This window comes from Fulmarus glacialis, unplaced genomic scaffold (genome assembly GCF_000690835.1).
Source record: "Fulmarus glacialis isolate BGI_N327 unplaced genomic scaffold, ASM69083v1 scaffold24754, whole genome shotgun sequence".
NCBI lineage: Eukaryota > Metazoa > Chordata > Aves > Procellariiformes > Procellariidae > Fulmarus > Fulmarus glacialis.
The window spans coordinates 98,078-120,100 of record NW_009209103.1 but is presented as its reverse complement, the minus strand read 5'-3'; the positions used below and the strand labels follow the sequence as shown (position 1 = coordinate 120,100).

The window sequence follows — 22,023 nt, the reverse complement described above, 5'->3', positions numbered from 1 at the left end:
TTACATAATTTGTGTTACAAAATCCAGATAAACACTCATTATTCCCAGGTCTAAATAATGGCTTATTGGGCTTCCTTTTTCTTCTTATTATTTTTCCCAGAGAAAAATGGGGGACAGAAGGGGCTTGTTTGGATGGGAAATGAACCACACCAATTTCTGAGTAACATCTGGGACATCTGTTGTGTGCAGCATTACAATAGATTACGCAAATTCTAGTGAATTATTCTTCCCAATACCTCTGCAAAGTAGAAGAATTAATATTATTTTCCCCTTTTTACCGACTAAGAAGGTCAGTTCATATTTTCTGCATCTCCTGTATCTCATTGTTCCACATCAGGCAGGGTCTATGACATCAGAGAAGAGCTGCCTGTATCATACTGCTGTAAGGGATCAGTTGTAGTAGCAGGTACAAGAAATGGTAGGCCTTCCATCAGAAAATCCTGAAGATACTGGTATTGGCATTGAAATGATAACATGAAGTTCGGTTCCTTTTTCTCTCTAACTTACATTTCTTCTAAAGTTCCCTATGTAAAAATGTAGGGCTGTATGACCCCCAGCTGAGGTCCAGTGACAGGCAGGACATGCTGCACTTGGGGCCTCTAATATTATCTGTCAGTTCCAACCATGACAGAATATCATCAAGGAGAAAAGGCAAAGCTGGTTAATGCAGGCTGGAGATGTGACCTTGCAGATACTTAGATACCCTGAAGTGGTCTGAGGGTCACTGGGGAAACAGTGGGGCCTGGGAGTCTGCTGGGGCAAGGCTGAGCAGCCACATTGTGGGGCTTGGTGAGGTGAGGCTGAAGGACCACTGCTGGGTTTCTCCCCTGTGGTGATGGTGGGCAAATATTTCCTCTCCACTAACTGGCTGTTTTTGTCTGAGTGGAACAGCATTGCCCCAGGGAGGCCAAGGTGGGTTTGTGAGGCTGGATACTACCATGACCAGCACTCCAGAGGTGGAGGGGGCTGCAGCATGCTTCTGCCCTCCCTGCGCACTGCAAACCAGCCCTGCGGCCAGTCAGCCTGGACAGGCTGTGAGAGAACAATGGCTGTGGTGACATCAGCCACGCAAGGGCTGCGGCCAAACGGGCGTCAGCCATGGTGGGGCACAGGGCAGCTGCCAGCAGAGCCTGCTGCCCAAAGGCAGCCCTCCTGGGTTTGTACCGCAGTGCTCAAGGGTTTGTTTCATGGTGCTTCCTCTCCCGCTCTGGGCTCCTGGCCAGACTGCGACCTGGTAGACTGCAATGTTATGGTTATCAGTAAAATACCGTCAAAAGTGGGTTCACAGGTGGGGCTGCCATGCTCCCTGCAGGTTCCTCTGTGGACAGGTGCTGATGCTACACCTGCACAACACACAGCACAGGTGCTGGACAGGAAGGGGCGATGGGGCCCGGGGGCTCCCCGCAGCCATTGCCACTCCAGGCGTGGAGGGGAGATGGTGGCCAGAGGGCTCCCCACCGCCCTTTTGGGGAAGCAGTGATGAAGACAGTGTCCTGCTACCTCTCACGTCCCTGATTTTTTTGGCGGCCTGCCACAGCCTGCTGGCCTCCCTCCTGTGGCAGGTGCACCCGCCCTGACTAGAGACCAGGGGCATCAGGACTGCAGCATCCTTACTTTTCACGCTTTTGTGGTGTCAGAAGCTTCTCCTCATGTCTAAAGCAGATTTCCTTGAGGCAACTTACCTTCTCTAAGAAAATTAGAAGAGTTCACTGCTCCAGGGCTTTTTTGCTGTGGCTGCTCTTCTGTCTTGGGGCTGGGCTGTTCATAATTTATGTGGCGTCATCCTGGCCATTCCCTCCACATTGAGTGACCAGCAAATATGTTGGGCAGACTGGTTGTGTGATCCAGACATGATGTCACAGTTTGGAACAAAGACTAGCGCAGAAAGCCCAGATGGCATCAGCTATTCTGCCTCACACATCTCCTTGAAGTAGCAGAGCTGGAAGCGTGCATGTCCTTTCAGGCAGTCTTCCTACTCTTGTAGGCCAGAAAGGTTGCATGGGCTTACCTCCAGCTGCCATGTCCTAACGACCACCACTCTCTTGTGTCAGGCATCACTATCTCCTGCTGCAGTGTCCTGGGCCCACTGCCGTAAAGGCTTTGAAATGACAGAGATACACCTCACCTCCTGTTGCCTGGCGCACTAATGTCTCAGGGCCTGAAGTGAGGGCAGTGAGGCAGACATCCTAAGACAGGTCCCAGGCCCTGCTGGCAGAGGAAGTCAGAAAATCAGCTGGTGTGCACATCAGTCATCCTGAAGCTGTTTCAAGGGGAGCAATGGAAGTTTTACACTGCTTAAGGTTTGCACCTGGAAGCTTCTTCAGGAGGTCTTAACCAAGCCCTGTTGAACTGTATCTTAATTCTTGTCAGTAATGTTGTGAAAACATCAATTATTAAAATCAAATAAGTGATTTCCCAGATAAACTTAAGTGGCCTTTCCTGAACCCACTGAGCATGGTGACATCTCAGCTCAGAAGTAGCCTGCATCTGAACAGAGCAGCTGCTTGGCTGGACTTTAAATTGGTCTGCTGAGAGCCAAAGAGCTGTAAATTTTGTGATGCCCTAGATGACACTCAGAAGAGGGACCCTTCTTTTCTTTCCACAATGTAAACAACAGCTGGAGCTGTTCCTGAAACAATTGTTGGACAAATATACCTGGAGCCTCCAGCAGCTGCCCTGTCCCTTTCAGAAGTATTCCTGGTAATACGGCAGAACAGAATGAGTAGCAGAACCCAGTCTCTAAATGTCTCATTAAGATGAATCGGAAAGACAAATACTTATTTCTAGTTTTTAGGGACAAACTGGTTGAATTATAACCAGTTGTACTCTGGCTGGCTGGAATGGAGTTAATTTTCTTGACAGCAGCCCCTACAGTGCTGTGTTTTGTATTTGTGGCTAAAACAGTGTTGATAACACACCAATGTTTTGGCTTTTGCTAAACAGTGCTTGCACAGTGTCAAGATTTTCTCTTTTTCCCCACTCTGCCCGCCCCACCAGTGAGTAAGCTGGAGATGAGCAAGAGTTTGGGAGGGGACATAGCCAGGACAGCTGACCCAAACTAACCAAACAGATATGCCATACTGTGTAACCTCATGCTCAGGAATAAAAACTGCATTAGAGGGAGAAGAACAGGGTTTGTTTTTTGCCTTTTTTTTGCTTCCAAGGTGGCTATTGTTTAAAGACTGGTTGGGCATAGGTATGTCTGTGGGAGGTGGTGAGTAATCTCATTTGCTTCACTTGGTTCTTTCCCCCCTCTTTCCTTCAGGTATTAAACTGTCTTCATCTCAACCTACAAATTTTCTCACTTCTGTTCTTCCTATTTCCTCCCCCTGTCCCACTGTGTGTCTGGTGGGGTGGTGGTGAGTGAGAGCTGTGTGGGTGCTTGGCTGCTGGCCAGGGTCAACCCACCACACCAGTTCATTTACTCTCCTCTCCCATTTATGTGCTCGGTAGTAAACGAGATGTGTCTGCTGCCAATTTCTCACTCCATGAGGCCCACTGCTTGTGGTTTCTTACTGTCTGTCCAGAATGTGATGAACCAGTTGCCCAAAAGGATATGAAAGACCATCAAACAGAAGCACACAAGCAGGTGAGGAATGCTACACGTTCTTCAGGGTTTTCTTGCAAATAGCAAAAAGCTCTGCCAGCCCTGAAATAGTATGTTTATGGTACTGTGCTCTATATTAACTAGATTTGAACTTCTGTAAGGGTCTGATATGACCCTTCAGGCCTGGTTACAGCACCTTTTGATATTACTGCACACTCAGCTTAAGAGAATAAAGCTTCCGCTGTGGTGTCTCAGTTTCCCGAGCAATACAAATTGCAGATCAAGTATGGATACATGCTCCTAGTGCTTGTGAATTAGCCAGAGCATGCAAGTTAAATGATTTGGTTAGGGGAAGACAGACAGTACCTGATCTGACATAAACCTTGCTTGTACAAAGCTGTATTACATCAATGCACTTTTTTAACAAAACTGAACTGGCAGAGTAAATTTATCAGCTCTTCATATAGTGAGGCAATAGCATTTTTAGTATAGCATTAAGAACCCTGTAGCTAGAGGTACTATGTTGAAGCATGAACACACAGGCATGATTTTTTATTCTGTCTTACTAGTTTTACTGTTTTAGCAATTCCATTGATTTCAGTTACTTAACAGAACACATAAGTAGCTCTCGTGGCAAACCTATAGAAAACTAGCATACCTCCTATGTTTTCAGAGGGGCTATTATAATTTAGACTAGCTGAATATTGGACCTATACTTTTAAGTTAAACCTCAGTCAAAATTTTGAATACACACTCTTTATTTCATATCATACTTTGCATTTCACATGGGCATCTTTGAGAACTGGATCCTTGCACAGCTTCCTGCAGAATCATCAGATACCTGTTTTCCTCAAAATTGCATCAACAAAGCTCAGGCCTGACAGAGAAACAAAAATTCACCAACAGCTTGTTGATGATTGGGATGAAAATGACAAGAAAATCATCTCAGCAGCTTGAAGTTGTATTGACATACGAAAGCATTAACCATTCTCCTATGCTCCCAATGAACTGCTGTATGTTTTGCTTGCCGGTCAGATGTAATCTTTGTCACCAAAGCATGCAGCAATACCAGCTGGAGCATCATGAGGTAAGTATGGAGTGCAGTACTTTTTACCTTCTAGGCTGACCAAGAGTCACACTAATGGATTCAGCAGCGAAAACATGTAAATCCCTGACTCCTGTCCTGGACCATGAAGAAACTTAAACTTCTCAACGGTTGCAGTGTTTTGGCATACCTTTTCCCCCTTGTAAATAAGTATATCCCATGGTGGTTGCCCATCCAGTTGTGATGGGACAATCTGTTCCAGGAGATAATCTATTACTTTCTCATCCTTGGCATCTCAAGCTGATGTTCTTTGATGGCTTCTCAAAGACATTTCCATCCTGCCCCCACACTCATATTACCTGCTTTTCCAAAGGAGCGGTTATACAAAGCGAGAGTCAAGGAAACAGCTAAGGGGAGAACACAAAAGAATTGGCAGAGGCTGGGAAGTGAGAGCAGCCTGTCCATGCTGGCTGTAGTCTAACCATTCCAAGGAACCAAAGCAGTGAAGATACAGCAGGCTTCCCCTGGTGGTGGTAGCTGAAGTATTGGGATTTTCTAGGTGGGCTTGTGCTCTGTTGCTAACCTGTACTGACACAGAACATCTTCACTGCTATTGGTTCCCATTTTTCCTCATATTGCTGAAATCATCCTAAATTAAAGATAGCCTAGATTAGATAGATAAACTCCTAATACAGCTAAGCCTGCATTTGGTTGTGTAGATGCCCCTTAAAGAGGGCATTCTTAAACAGTCACTCATTGCTCTCACCCAATGCCCTCTTTTAGTAGTGATAGAAAATTTGCAATAATTTCCTCTATTCATGTGCAGACCAAGGAATGCCACAAATGAGCAACAAAATGCAAGATCTGTGAGCTTGAAATGCCCTTCAACAAGCTGCAGGAACACCTGAACACTTGTGCCATCCGAACAGAGTGGTGTTGGGAGTGTAACAAATGCATCATGTACAAAAACCAGAACAAACACAAAGATTTTTGTCAGAACAGTGATCTGTCCTATCATAAGGATGTGAACTTTCAAACCAGTGAAGCATCCCCTAATGCAACATTTATTTGCCCCACTGGTAAGCATGGACTGGGTCAACTCTGTTAAATCTCAATGAAAATTCTCCTGCCTTCTCTACAATTCTCAGTAATTCAGACTGGAGGGGATTGTTGTTTAACCAACCACAGTGAAAAGGCCATATGTTGCTTTCTATTATGCTGGTTATTGTAAAGCCAGAGTGGTTCCACTGACTGGTAGCTCATTGGCCATGTTCTTTTATGCCTCCCATATATCCTGGAAGTGAAATTCCTTCTGTCAGAAAATAGGTGGAACTTGTTCCTCTTTCTATTTGTTGCACTGAAGAAAATATGATTTAGAATTTCCTCCTACTTCATATATAAAGCCAGTGATGCATACCTTGATTTCTTGAAGTTGAGATCAGCTTTATTAGGCCTAAGGTATTGGACAGAGTATGTCAAGACAAAAAATTCATTAATCCTGTCAATGATTCCAGAAAAGAACAGGCATCAGTAGGTGCAGTAGTTGGCAAAATGAATTATAGAGAGCAAAACCCCCTAGCAACAGAATTAGCTAGGCCAGGGTAGGAGTGAAGCATCTTGAACCACAAAACATGGGGCTGGAGTGGAATTTCAAATATCCTAAAGTTTGCGAGAAGGGATGGTGGGCTGGTTTTGAGTGGTGCCAAAAGCAAAATGTAGTCACAGCTCTAATTCCTTCTTGGCCAGTGGAATCAGCATTCTGTGTTTCTCTAGAACCAGTGACCATAAGTGGATCTGAGCAGCCTGTCTAGATGACTAGTGTCAGTACTGTGTTTTCTCTCAATTTTTTTCCTTCTGAAGGTGGCAATCTGTCGGAAGTCCAATAAGTCATTCCCAGATGACCAGTACTCCCAACATCTGGTAAGCACATTTGAAACTGAACAAGAGAATGGTCTGTGCTTAATTTCCAGGTTATTTCTCTGAAAAGCTATATATTACATAAGGGCAGTGTGTCTTGGCTCTTCAAACTATAGTTTCATGATACAATGTACTCAGCTGAAGCCAGGTGAATGGTGAGGTGGTGTCCATTGTCCCTCCCCATGACTCACGTCTGTCGCAAATCACAACATACCACACAGTTGGGTGTAATGCCAATCTTCACCTCATCATGCATGCTCTCTTTTAACAGAATACATGCAGCACAGCCCATAAGCTGACAAAAGTTCTTGCTGGCCAGTCAACTTCAAAACTCAGCAGTGATCCACCACAGTCTTCTTCCTCCCTGGCTCCCTCTTCTTGCCCCAAGAATGCAATGGCATGGAAAGATGTCCGTCCCAAAGGGAAAGAAAGGCCATTGACCTCCAAAACCTTGCTTAAACCCCCAAAGAACAAAAAGATTGGCTTTCCCTCTCCCACAAGAGGTGGACTTTCCACATCACCTCAAGCTCTTAAAGACACCCAGTCTTTTGACATGCTGGTGACCTGTGCCCATTGCAACATTCTTCTGCTGCTTCCAACCCTTCGGAAACACGAGGTGAGAAGTGACACATTGGACTCAGCCTCCTACATGCAAAGGGCCATACCTACAGAGTCACTACTTATCTCCACACTGCCTGGGGTCCCAGTGCCCATTTCTGGATTCCGTAGCTTCTTGAAATGCTGGCCATAGGTACACACTCTCTCTAAAGCCTGCAATTTTTTAATTCTATTGACTACTGATGCTCACATCTACACAAACAAGATCCATTGCCTATAGTCTGCTTGAGTTTTAAGAAAATAATAACCATGACTCAAGCCATTAATTTTAAGCTCAAATCCTGGAAAGTCTTCAGCAACTGCCCTTGTTTGCTGAAGGCTGATATTGTTCCTGCTAAGCAAATAGTATGATTATATCTCAGCTGCATCAGAGATGGAGCTCTAGATAGTTTTCCATCCCAGCAAAGGGGCCCAGTTGCCTCCCTACTGTCGCGGAACCCTGATTTAGGATCCTGCCGACTACGCCAATTTGTCGCGGATGAGTGATTTAGATCACTTAAAGAATCACCGTCAAGGGTATTAGAAAAAGTGGTTTTAATATGATGTTGTAAAAGTGCGATTTAACAAAGTTTGATGGCAAGGTTCACTCTATTAAATTACTACGTGGAAGAAACATACAAAGGAAAATTGAGTTACACTCGAGTTGGAATGGTTCACAGACCAGAGACGCAAAAGGATAAGGAGGACCCTCCCATTGAGTCATGAGGTTCAGAGTGGACCCCCTTGCTTTCTAAACTCCTCCTCAGAGAGGAGTCTAGGTGTGGCTAGGGCCAAACCTCCTCTCCGACTTGGTCAATGGTTTATGTCTAAGGGATTATACATGCAAATTTTATGTAATGTTTCATTACCATCCATTCAGCATGCAATCAAAGTTACCAAGGCAAAATCAAAGTTAGCATACTACAAGGTTATGCGCAATATCGGTTGCTTACCAAAGATCTGCCGTTGGTAAAAGTTCTCTCTGCCTTGAGGAGTGACCTTGAGAGGTGTCCCAGCTCAGGGGGAGATCACCGCCATGCAGCCACGCTGTCTTGCAGGGAGAGCTCAATAGGCTGTCATATTTATGAGATAAAGTGGTTGGCTTGTAGTCAAATTACGTGCGATGGCAAAGGTATGCATGAGACTCCTTGTACCCACAACTTTTGTTGTTCCTTGATAAATAAGTCTTAGAAAAGCCACCTGCTATTCATGTGTCAATTGCATGATCGGTGTTCTAACCTCATATGCATCGATGCTCACTGTGCCACTGGGCTCCTTTGTGGGTTCTCAGAGAACAGATTGAAACTAGAGGAGTTCACAGCCCGGCTCTTCCAGAGCCTGCACCAAACCACCACCAGTCTGGTTAAGGGGTCAAGTGCATCCATCCCACCTACTGAATATGATCGTATGTTGAATATAATGTTAAATTATCCTCTGATATGACTGTTATTTATTTTTCTAGATCAAATGTCTGCGTTTGACATCTTTGAAAAATGCTGGGATGAAACAAAAATCAAGCCATGGAGAAAAAAGCACTGCAGGATTTCAGAAATTTAGAAAAGAATTCATCATTCAGGATTATTCTACATTGGGTTAATAGGAACAATAGGATATTTTGCAGAGGAAGTGCATCTAGAAAAGCTAATACTCAGAATATCACAAAGCTCTTTAGACTCCAACACATAGTGGGTTCCCATGAGGTTGCATTAAGCAAGCATTGCTTCAGAGCCAGTGTGTTTTCACACTCTTGACTCAGAGTAACAGGTATTGTGCCTCTCAAATTACGCTACTATGAACAGTGCAGTACCTTCCCTACTGTAAGCAGAGATCAGCACAAAAAATTTCACAGGACCAAGATGTCCCAGGTCTGTCTGCTCCAACACTGAATGGAGACTTAAAGAATAGTTTCAGAAGACAAGAAGTAAAATTATTTTTTCTCCATAGTAAAACTTGCATATTCAGTAGAAGCATTGTTATAATTATGCCAGACAATACCTCCAGTTGAGCTTGCACCGATCCATAGGCAGTAAGTATCTTTCCTCACCCTGTCCCAGACAGGTTGTGAATCTTAACAATTCTCTTTGCTAACATCCCCCTCTGCTTTTCAATTCCTGAGCAGTATCGTTTCCTCTCAGTCCAATTAATTAAGTGAAACTGAAAGCAGTTGTTCTCAATCTGTCCTTTTTCTACTTGGTTCAGTAAATGAGGTATTACTTCTCCCTGTAAAACTTTCCTCTCCTGGTAAATTAAAGAGAGAAAGCACCGAAGTGAGAAATAGGGGGTTTGTCTAATTTTGAATTACAGGACTCTAGTCTTGAAATAAAAGTAAGTACATGGTAATTACACGGATTATTTGACTTGCATTGTGGTTTTTTTATATTGTTCAACTGAGTGATGACATAGGAAGGCTGTAAAACTGAAACTTTAAAAACACTCATAACTGGGCTTTTTTTGTTTTACAGAAGACTCTTTCTACAGCACTCATGATTAAATCTGGAAATAGAGGCAGATCTTCAGATTGAAGCTTCAGCTTAGCTTTAGCAAAAGGCACTGAAAGTGCGATAGCTTTATCGACAAATAAAAGTGACTTGCTACTCTGGATCAAGAACAAAGAGTGACTCAGATTTTTATTCCTTATCAAGAGAGGCATTTAAAAGGTTTTGCCAGAAAACTGTAAGAGTGATGGGCGCTCAACAGCTGTTGTCATTTCAAGTATTTCTGTGTAAGCTTGCCTTAGGAATGTACTTTTTCCATCCGCTTCAGCAAGGAGAGCAGCTTATTAAAAAATGTTTGTTCTGGGGCAGAGAAGGAAGTAAGAAATTCAGAATTCCTTGTCATGTTGAGTGCCACCAGTTCCCCTTGCCCTCACTGAGAGCTGAGGCCTTAGTGAAGTTAAAAAAAATTAAGTAGCAAAGTTTCAGATTCAGATTAATGAGGTCTGAACGCATGTAGGAAAAGCTGGTGATTGTCACAAAAGCCTCTATGCTGCAAAGGTTAAGGGAGCCTCAGAAGTCACTAACACTTGCAGGCCACATGACCAGCCGCTGTCACACTCACAATGTAGCCCAGTGAAATTAAAAAACATTAAAACCTGCTCTCCTTCACTTCAGTAAACCACTGAACCTAGGGCTAGCACGAACAGCTTAGTCTTGGGAGATTGGAGACACATCCAAGGATAACTGGGGGTTATCATATACAAATGGAAACTGATAGAGCCCCATGATGGAAAAGTTAAACATGAAGAGTGAGTGGATGCTTTATGCTAATGTCGTGAACATTTGTGAAGCAGCCTTTGCGGCTTGGCATCTTACATCAATAAACACTAGAACATGTTAACAGAACAGTTTTACTACAAGGTGCCATTTTCCTCTCATCCACTTTTAGCAGCGTTCAATCTTACAAGCTGATGGCTGGAACTAATGTACATGTGCTGACCTATAATTTGAGTAACATCTCCCTTCTCAGATCCAAGTTTGTTGATATCTGCAGCATTTATGCACAAGCACACATGGGATGCGAAGTCAGGCCGGGTTCATAAACTCTCTCAATGATTCAGCAAGGGTCCAGGCTCATTTATGCATATCGTGGGCATATCTATATGGGCAAGACTGAGCTGAAATGCACCAACGGACGTTCCAAGAGTAGATACTTCCAGCCTTGTAACCACTGGGCTACATTGTTAGTGTGACAGCCGCTGGTCATGTGGCCTGACAAGTGTTAGTGACTTCTGAGGCTCCCTTAACCTTTGCAGCATAGAGGCTTTTGTGACAATCACCAGCTTTTCCTACATGCGTTCAGACCTCATTAATCTGAATCTGAAACTCTGCTACTCAAAGGCCAAGAGTGCATAACTTCACTCCCTGTCTGTCCCAGAGGTTTTGCTGATTAGTGTCTAGTGAATTGCGTTTGAAAGCTTGCAGGAGTACTCTGACCACATTTAAGAAGGGATTTTCAAACACAGTCTAAGACAGCGCTCTCACTGAGGTTTATTTTAAGCTTTTAAAAAATTGTCTGAATTTCTGATAAGCAGGTCTAACATTGAACATGGTGCTATGAAACAGAATTTTCTGTATTTGGGGGCGGAGGAAAGGGCTGTGAAAGCATGTCTGTTAAAGCCATATCACTCTATGCATAAATTTATCCTCTTTTATTCTGCACTCATTAGACTTTCACATAGTTTAGTATTCTTATTATTCTTTGATACATATCACAGCAATGGACTTGATGATCTCCACACAAGCATAAGCTTTGTCACTCTGTTGTGTATTTTGAGGTCTGTACAGCTTCCAGCAAAGCTGGACTTACCAGGCCTCCCAGGAACCCTTTTTTTATTGTTCTTCGAAGTCTGAAGAGAGCTCGGAAACATAACATGGTCTGAAGAGAGTCCGCAGTAAATGGGTAAAACAAGTTTGGAGACAAACTGGGCAGGCAGCTCATGCTCCACAATCTAAATCTTTATACAGAGAAAGACAGGAAAACATTTTCATCCTTTTTGAAAAGGAACTTTGAAAGCTTTGCTGCCCAAATGCAAAGGAAGATGCTTTGCACCTGGAAACAGCCCAGTTGACCAGACAGGACAACAAATGGGCAGGAACAGGCAGGTAAGGGGATGGTGCTCACACCAGCCCTGTTATCACAGGACAGCTGCAAACTAATGCCACGCTCCATCATGGGTTAGCCTGACAGCACGGGACAGCCATGGGGTCACATCTTGTACTGCAAGATGGGGACCAAAGTGGCTGTGTCTGAAAGGTGTCACAAAACTTACAAGCCCAGCTTTATCCTTACACCCCCTATTTTTTTTGGGAGGGGTGGGTGGGGAGAAGGCCTAGCTTATTAAAAAAATAGTATTTCCTCTCCTCTAAAAAGGACAGCAGGGCTTATTTCGGAACTCTGCTGCAGTGTCATCGTGTGGCTGTTGGTGGTACTGGCATGAGCTAAACCACGTCATGCTGGAGACCTGGGCCTTGGAGGGAGGAGGAGAACCAGGTGCTGCCTTGCCAGCGTGTCCATCCTGCTCCCGGGCTGCACAGCAGCACTTCATGGTTATGCTATTGCTCCGAGGCTACACAGACTTTGGCACTGCTACCATTCAGTATTTAATAACTTCAGGCTCCCAGCTAGGCTAAAGACAACAGCTTCTGGATAAAGAAACCAGCAAGCCAAGTGTCCAAGGACTGGAGCACTCCTAAAGTTTTCCTGTGGCATGCTTCGGTGCCCTGTGTGCGGATATGAGAGCTAGCTGCTAGGAGTTTGACTCAGCAAGAAGAGAGCCACTTGTAAGCCCCCAGAAAATATGAGCCAAATGAAAATACTTCTCTGAAGGATCTTGAAGACGCCTGAAAACATCTGACTCCTTCCTCTCCCAAGGTGAGGAAATGGCTGTTGCAGCTACATCAAATGTTACCCTGGTCCTGGAGGTGCTGTGCTTACCCTATCCAGCAAGGTGACCCCTGTTCCCAAGCTCTGTGAGCTCCTGGAGACAAAACAAGTCTATTCATCTTTTTCTAAATTGCTGAGCTCTAGAGGGAGGGTAAGGGACCTGTTAATTTGCACAGATAAAGGACTGTATGAAAGCAGCAGTGGCCTACACTTATTGCAAATCTGAGGGTCCATAAGGGATATAGATAGGGTAGCATGAAGTTAAGGGTGAGAAGCAAGCTTCCTTCTTCTTTGGTTCTCGTTGGTTTCGGAAGTCCCCAGATCTGTAACCCAGTTTGTGTGAAAGTGGAAATAGCTGTGGTCACTAGATGGCAATAAAGAATCAATGTGCTCTTCCCTGTTCAACGGGGAAAGTTTGTAAGAGCTTGGCCTAGATTTGCCCCAGGAGAAAGAACTGGAAGATACTAGGGAAACCATGAAAATAAGTGTGCAATCATTCTGCTTGGTAATGAGGATTTGTTTTGTTATTGTCTGTTTCTTAAAAAAAAATAGATAGGTTGTATTTCCCAAGCAGAAAATTATTATCAGATTAAATGTATAATTCTGAGTAAGAAAAGGAAGCTCAGCCTCACCAGGACAGGTACTCAGAGAATATAGATAGCATCATACTCCTGAAACACTGCTGATGTTTCAAATACACTGTGATTTCAGTGTTTTGCCCTGAAGCTTAAGACACATTTTTATTCTTTAGCAGTGGCAGGAGGCAATCCATTTCTGTATGACCCTCCTTCCCTGGTAAAAGCTTACCTACATGCCTCTCCATACTTTTTTTTTTTAAACAATCTTTTGTCATAGCGAAAACTTTAATACAAATCTATGAGTACCAGAGTGAAGCACACCTTGTATTTGTCCATTTCCTAGGTGCTGTATGCTGGTGGCTTCTCCTCCACTACAGTGTGCTGTGTGTATCTTAATTTTGCTTGAAGGTTAATCTCATTTGAAGGCAGGAGTTTTGTGTGTACAAAAAACTGCAAAGCCAGCTGGCATATCCTACTCCCATATACTCTTGTGATTCGAAAGCAGTGTTATGGGAAGCAGAAGGAACTAAATGAAGAAATTAAACTGACAATATACCCTGCAGTGAGCTGATGGGGAGAAGCTGAATGAGTTATCTTTGGATTTGCCCACTGCTGCTTCCCAGTGGCTCTGTTGCAAAGGACAATGTGGAATCTCAGTACTTATTGCTGTCTTCTATGGGATGTGGATTTTCAATAATCCAAAGGGTAAAAGTCATCTGTTAAGAGCCAACACAAGGCCCCCATACCACTTTGGAATGTTTAAAAAAAAATAAGCAGCGTATTTTTTACAAACCATACCCAACTATGTAACTTGCATAGTACCTCATGATTGATAGCTCTTCGTTTGCTGTTGAAGGGCTTTCTGGGTTGCTTGAATTGGGTCACATTGGAATAAAACTTGGCAGAAACTTGAGCCCAACTACTTTTTTGATTATTTAGAAAAAACCCACAAAACCTAAACAAACTATTAGATAGATGACTGGGACTGGTCACCTCCTGTGGTATATGAACATTTTTCCCAGCAATTCAGAAAGAAATGCAGTAAAAGTACAAGTAAACAGTGGGGGAGATTGAGTGTTAAAAGTAAATGAATTGGGTGACTGCCAGTAATTTCAGAGCTGTGTATTTCTTTGATTTCAGAAAGGCACGTTTCCCACAGTCCACAGGCCTAGATGCTGTCTTTGCCTGGATGTGTGCAGAAGTGGTGCAGCTACTTGGATCAGTTCTTATTAATAGCTGTCAAGAACAATCTTCTTCCCTGGAAGATAGAAGAACATGTTAAAAGGATAGCAGCCTTATACATAGCTGTGCATCATGCCATTTCGTTCTTGAAGCGTTGCTGGCAGATTCCATTCCTTGGATTTAATGCAAACTCTTTAATGCAGGCTCCTTGCAAGGTGCGGGTAAGGAGCAGGTTGATAAACATGCCAGTCAGTCAGGCCAACTGCTTGGTTTTAAAAGAAAAATTCAGTAACATTTTCTTGGCTTTGTAAAAAGGTGGCATTTAATTTCTACATCATGAAGTATAATGATAATTGTTGTGACTGATGATTGTGAAGGCTTGGCAAGCCCATGGAGATAGTTATTGGAAAAATGTTCAAACTGGCTGTTGGGAAAGTTGTACTTGTACCCATCAGTGTGAGAAAGGCAGCTGGAGGTCTGTGGTGAATTCTTCAGTGGCTGATTTGACTAAAGATATGCTTAGCCCTTCTCAGAGTTACCCTGAGACCAAGCCTCAGTGCAGCTTGGCTGGATCATGACAGTGCCTGGGTCCTACTGCCGGCTGGATTACTCCAGCGAGCAGGACTGGGGACTCTGTCCTGCAACCGAGTGCAAGCAGTCCTGTGGTGGTACCTGCTGTGTAAGTGTTCACGTCTGTGGGGAAAGAAAGAGAAAATCAGGCTACCCTGTCTGAATCAGAAGGTGTGACTGGCTCCTAAAAGGCTTTTCAGTGTCTTTGATTCTGCTGCAATGCACATGTGATCTAGGGAAAAATGGGGAAAGAAACTCATCAGTATTTGCAAATCAGTAGACCATGGTGAGATTAATCTCCTGGAGCTGCAGATGCCTACAGAGGAGATGGCTGCAGTGCCATAACTACCTCAGGTCTTTCAGACCCAACAAGAGCCCTGGGATGTGATTCTTTTGGCCCATTTTAGATGTTTACTTCAGGATGAGGCAGACTGTGTCCTGGAAGTGCCTGGTTTTCTCTGTTGACTGCAAAGGATGTCTCAGTAACAAGCTCAGATGTGGACCTCTGTGTGTCTGGTGAATCACACCAAAAATACTACAAACATTTGAAAAAAGGGAACTGTTCAGCTCAGGCATTTCCTAAGACCAGTCCTTTCCACGTCAAGGCAGGTGCCTTCTTAGGTAAAGCAAGGAGGAAATAAATGAGAGATGATTTATCAATTACAGATTAATGTGTCAGTAATTATGCTTGTGTGAAGTCTTTATGACCAGAGTAGGTTTGATGGGTGCTTTTCGAATCATGCTCATCCGCAAACTATTATACAAAGTGCACCATACAGTGTACTTCCTCCAGTGCAATTGGCAGAGTATGTGCAGCCAAGTAGCATGGCTGTGCTGATTCTACTTTACTTCAGCCTCATTCAGTTATGTGCTTAATCAAAGAATTAATGGCAAATTTAGGATATTGGTCTGTGAGGTGCTGTGCACACAGCTAATGGGTTGCGCATTTTGTCAGCTTTCTGCATTCATTATTTGCTTGTAGTGGATCTGACTGAGCAAGGGAATCCCTTCACACAGTTCAGGAGCACAGGTGCTTGAAAATTAAGGACAAACGTCAGAACAGGAATAACCACCATAAATATTCTATGTGGGCATGGTAGCAGAAGCAGGTCTTTAGAAAGGACTTAAATACAGTTGGAGCAGAGATTTTATAGAGAAGTTGTGGGGGGGGGAAGTTAAATCATGCATGAAGTGTAACACTGAAATGAATCTGGAGAGGGTCTCATTTTCCTAAATATTTCTTACACAGCGTGTCGACAGTCAGAGAACCCTTATAATTTCTTTTTCTTCTTAATGAAAAACATACAAATAATTTTCATTTTTGGGACCCTTGAAGCAAGCAGCGGCCGCAGGTGGGATGCTGATGTAGCAGTGCAGGACAGAGAGGGCTGGAGACTCCTCACAGGTGGCTCTGATGGACACAGATGAGTTTGGGGTGACAGCACCCATTGACACCCACCACCAATGGCATTTTTGGAGCAGAGGTGCTAGTCCTTTCAAGGCAACAAAGCAGCTCTCTATCAGGTCACAGTCTCTGTGTCATTTTGCATGGCTACAACACAAGTCATTTCAATCACTGCAATTGGCTGAATTGACCATATGCTTTGTGAAGGGGGTCCATTGAGGTGGCTGGGGAGGTCCTTGCTGAGGGACAGTCATCCTTCCCAGTGGTGCAAGAACCACAGGAGGGAAAAGAGTGCAGATCAGGAGATCATTAAAGACATGTCATAGCAGATCCCTGAGTTCAGGGGACTGGAGTTCAGGAAGCAAGGGCAACAGCAGTTAAGATACGCCTCATTTTCAAATGCTTGTCTCTGTAAACTGTGCAAGTTCTCCACACATAGGCTGAGTGTGTCTACATGCGTGTAATATTTACAGATGCTTGAAAACACATATACACATCCTCTCACCCATGTGTAAAATATATAAATATAGGTGCACAAATAAATATAAAAGATTATGTTTTACCAATCTTTACAGTTTTCCTTTAACTGAGATAGGATTTAAGACAAGAGCCTCTTTCAAGCATCTGTCTCAATTTCTGAACTCTCTTCATGTTACCTATATTTTTCTCATTGTTAAGATTGTCATTACCTCATTGTTTAGAAACATAGGTCTCTCTCTTACTTCTGAGACCAGTTTGCCCTAGGGCTGAACACCATAGGAGTCTAGGGGACCAGGTGGTATGTATCTTACACACTTGGTTTCTGGGGACTGCTGGTGCAGGGGTGAATTCTGTGGCTGGGATTTTCATGCAACGTGGGGCAGCAACTGATGGTGGCCACACAGCATGGGGAGATGCTACTGCTTGTATATTAGTATTAATATTTTTGAAAAATAGAATCCGTATGATTAGGAAAGCTTTAATACACTGATAAAGACCAACCTGAAATACAAGAAACAGTGGAGGTTTACCTGTGTGCTGTTAAACAAATGGCAGCATTCTCATTCTTCTTGTGGAATTTCACAAACTCCAATGTCAGGAAATAAGAGGTGCCAGCCCAGTGCTGTTTGCTGGCAGGCATAGGGTTAAACCAGTTTCTCAGGTGTTTGCAGGTGTGCTGTGGAGGCTGGTCCTGGCTGGGCTCAGCTGTGGCCAGGGCGTTACCCTGCAGAAATGGGGATGTATAAAAGGGATGAGAGGGGACTATGTGCTCCTTTGGCATTGCTGGAGAGAGCAGGTGCTTGTTGTGCAAGTATGAGCTATTTCAGGAGAGGGGTGCTGGTGTTGCTAGCGGAGAGCAGGCTGGAAGCTTTTGGACTAGAGTGTTACAGGAAAATGAAAGCAGTCTTAGGGACTAGATGAACTCTACTATCTCTCTGTCTCAGCTTCTCTTTCTATGATCTGTGCTATCAGAGATTTATGACCATGGGTGTGTGAGCTGAAAAGTCATAGATTCAACTTGTGGAAAGATCCCTGAAGCTAGAGACAGCAGTGGGTAGTTTGTTGGTTGCACCTCCTCTTAACCTCAGTGCAATTCTGGTCATCTCTATGCTGTGCATCCAGGACAGTGGTGTGGTGACAGGTTTGTATGTGAGGAATGTGTGGAAATGAGGTTACAACAATGGCAGTAAAGTATTGGAATTTGCCCACTAGCAAGTCATGATGGGGGAGGGCCAGAGGAAATAGAGGCTGCTGAGAGACTAGGCTGGGGGCTGCAGTTAGCATGAGCAACTTGATTCATCTTTCACTACTTTCGTGCCTGTGCCATAAAAATGAGTGGACTAAGGTAAGTAGGGATCTCCCTGCAGCGATGGCAAACCTTTCAGAGGCAGCAGAGCAGAAGGAAATTAATCCATGGGTTGTGGAAATCAGTATCCTGCAACTGCATAAAATATCAATGTGCCACGTGTCTGAGCCAATGGCATGACATGCAAGCAATGGCAAGATTTGCACCAGAGGTACTGTGTAGGGATCTTTCTGCTCTTCTCTATTCTTCCAACAGAAAAGTGTTACTTCTTTTTCCTTCTGCAAAAGGGATGCTGCTATTCCCACAGGCCTGCACAAGGTATCAAAAATTGGTTTCCCATGACTGGAGGCCGTGCGAGGAAATGAGATTCTATGCTTTGTGTTATATTCAGGCATCATGGGGAGGGGGTGCATGGGGTTATAACATCATAAACTGCTGTATCAAATTTTGACTGGGGCACAGTTCCCTATAGTACCTCTAGACATCTCCTCAGAGGAGAAAGGTGGTGAATGGACTTGCTTCTAGTAGTCCATTTGCTGTGCCAAAAAAACCTTTTTCTACCAAATGCGACGAAATTTTCGTATCTCTTCTTGATTCTTAGAGTTTGTTCTGCCTTTACTAGCCAGAAGTTACTCTTCTCTAAGGCTCAAACTTCTTGAAAGTCGATTGTCATTGTAATAGGTCAGATTACCCCATAGGGAATTTTCCACAGAAGTAACTTGCCTGTTGTGCAGAGCATGGAGCCCAGTGCCAGCACTATCAACATATTAAAGATGCTTTTCAGGAATAGGGAATGTACTTTTTAAATGACTTGCAAATGTGAAGAGCTGGTGTGGGTGTTAGAGGAAACATTGAGTAGAGGTGAAGGTGAGGAGTGAAAATTGCTCTTTTAAAAGTAACTTGTAATAGTTAGTAAGAGTGGCTGGTACACAGATCAGTCCTGAGCTAGTTCTCATCTTGGGCGGTTTTGCAGAGGTAGTTGCAGCTGCATAGAGATTGTCTTGAAGCCACACTGAAATAAACTCTTTTCTTTTTTTTGTTCCTTCTTTTTTAAAAAGCTTCACAAAAAGGGGTCTCTGGATAATGCAGCACCTGTTCATTAATCGCCTGGATGGCCTTCATCTCTGATGGGCCCATCTGAGCAGAGTGCCCTGAATCTGAGACCACATGGATGCTCCCCTCTGGGTGGCGTGTCTGTACCCCGGCCCTGGGATGGTCACTGCCCGCCACCCTGCCACGTGGCTTCTTGGGGCTGACTTCGACCTGGCCTCAAGGGCACTGGTGGAGAGTCAGCAAGCTGGTTGTGGCTTGTGATGGTGGCAGCTGTTGGTGCTGAGCATGCCAGTGCGTGTGGGGTGCAGCGGGGGCAGTGATCGTGCACGGTCCCCAGATGAACCTGCGCTGCTTCTTGGCAGTATGAACTGCATGTACTGCATAAACACCCATAGGGTTTCTGCTGTGATGCAAGTAAACTTGTTATGTTTAATAACTATCATTAGCTTGGAGAACCTTAGCAGTCTTTTTCTTTCTCTCTAATTACTGTGAGGTGAGCTTGGAAGGAAAACCCCTTACTCAGATAGAGGCTACAGCTCAACTGAATGTTGTATTTTTGTGCAAAAAGCTTGAATTTCCAGCCAACACGTAAAAAAAGATTGGGTGGTTTTTTTAGTTGACAATAAAGCTGGTTTTGCCAGTTTGAGAATTACTTTAGTGAGTAATAGAAAATTGCTATGAAAAACAGGTCTCTGTGCACAATGTCTATTTAGGTGAAAATTCAGTTTTCCAGCGGGGCCATCTTGCAAGTATGTTTTTCTGATTTGGGAAAGCAGCTTCTGTCATTAGGTGCTGACACCAGGCACTGAGAACATGCGCCTTCTGTGCTTGTAAAAGTGCCCTTTGTTGGTCTACAACACTGAGCTGTGCTGTTTTGGAGGCATCGAGAAAAATACAGGTAGACTTGAGTGGGATTTGCTCACAAAAGCTGTTACAGAAAAGGTTTTCAACATTTGCATGAATTCAAACTGTGTGCTGCATATGTTTTCTTTGCTGTCATTTTTGAATGGAGAGCCTATTATGCCTTTTTGTGACCTGTTAATTTGGTTGAAAAGCTGTTTTTTAAGTAAAGGGTAGGCTATTTTTTTCACAGGGCTACTTGGAAAAACATCACAGAATGATTTAAAAAAAAAAAAGCCCTAATATGTGGGCCAAGAGGAATCATAATAATTGCTTATCCCTGAATTTACTCATGACACTAGCACATTATTATGATGTGCCTAGGTTTTGTGCAGGGAGCCTTGTTGTGGGTGGAGGAGGAGGGTAATGCAAATTAAAGAAAATCAGTGGGAAAGACTTGGTAGAGTGCTCTGTAAAACACTGATCTCTAGTCCTGAAGAAGAAAACATTAAGTTTGCCTGTTGTACAGAAGCCTTATGGGTGGAGGAGGAGGTTTTAAATGGTCACTTCAAAAGCTGTGAAAGTTTTTTTTCCACCTTTGTTCTCTAGTTCTTTGGAATCCTTAAGACTCAGTGAAGAGTTGGTTTTAATGTATCTCATAGCATGAGCAGTAACCAGATGAATGGTGTCCTGCGTTGGTGTGCCATCCTCCGACACCAGTGTGGAAGTCCAGGCTGTGGCGAGTGATGGCAGTGTTTTTCAGAGGCCAAGATATTTTATTTCTAGGGAGCATTAAGAGCTTTCTGTGACTAAGATAGACGCTGTTTACAGTGAGACTTTCTGAATGATGGTGAAGGACTTATTTTACACAGGTTGTATTCCCTGCAGGGCAGAAATGGGGTGGTTTTGCTGGTGCTTCTCTGACTAGAGGTACGTGACAAAGATGAGGTGATACTGATGACATCCACATTTTAGTGCCTGCTGAGCTGCACGTGCTCAGGCTCAGCTGCCCTGCTTTGTGCGAGGCATGAGAGCAGGGAGCTGGTTTCACTGTGGTGCAGCGCCGGACAGTGAGGATAGCGGGGATGGGTGGTGGGACCTATTCCCCCTCCTGCACCCATGCTAGGAAAAGCTGGTGTATTTCTATCTGCTCTTCCATGTTCTGGTGAGGTGTTCAGCTGCTCTGTGAGGAGGAGTGTTTAACTGGCTGAGAGCATGTACCTGTGGATGATGCTGGCTCTGTGCTTAGCTGGAATCCTCAGAAGGGGTTTTTATATACTGCTTTCCGGGCTACCTTATGCATCAAAGAAAGCAAGTTGTTCAAACTGGTTCACTAAAACAGCAACAACATAAAATCAAGAGAGGATCGCTTAATCTCAGGTTTTTCAGACAGGGTAGCTGTAAATCAAAGGGCAAAAATCATTCTCTTTAAGCAGAAGTATTTTCACAAACTTCATTGAGGAAGGGTGTGTAGAGTATTTTTCCAAAATCTGTTGCAGAAGACACTTCATTTTAAATACCAATTAGACTTCCTTAAATGACTTTCTCAATCACTGATGCATAGTGAAAATATAATAGATAAGCATATTTTCTGAGATACCAAAACCTGTAGGCACGTATTTCCAGTCTGGAGAGGACAATGAAATGTGTCAAAATAGGATTTTAAACTGGGTTGCCTACACATTTTTTTTCTTGCAATACCAAGCAGATAAATGTAAACACACATCATAACACATAAAAATGAGTCCCATATTGAATATTTCATTGGAGAAGAATAAACTGCACTAAAAATTGATGAATGGCAAATATATTTTTATTTAAGCATTTATTTTTATGGCACTAACAAATAGAAAAATATATGGAAGTATGCAAATAATTTCATAGAGTCATTAAAATAAAATGAACAATATCAAGTTGTTCATCCTTCATGGAGATTTTGTGCTTCAGTGTTGTGGACATTATTAAAGCACATATAACATGGCTGGTAGAAACACTGGAAATAGATTTAATTCTTCAAAAACCTGAGCTTTCACTCTGTTTCCCTATTGAGAGCTTGAATGTTTAAAATGTTGGAATAAATCTGCTTTATGTTGCTTTTATGACATACCTTTATGCATGCAT

The 22,023-nt window shown here is 43.5% G+C and overlaps 1 protein-coding gene across 1 annotated transcript; it reads left to right on the top strand.

Annotated features, from left to right (window-relative positions):
- Positions 1-3,453: 3,453 nt before the first annotated feature.
- XAF1 (XIAP associated factor 1) lies at positions 3,454-8,631 on the top strand (the record flags this gene model as incomplete). The annotated part of the gene is given in 6 exon segments (XM_009576731.1): positions 3,454-3,615; positions 4,583-4,634; positions 5,419-5,681; positions 6,455-6,512; positions 6,781-7,125; positions 8,569-8,631. Coding segments are annotated over 6 exon segments (943 nt in total), but the record flags the coding sequence as incomplete, so codon positions are not given.
- Between the last annotated feature and the right edge of the window lie 13,392 nt (positions 8,632-22,023).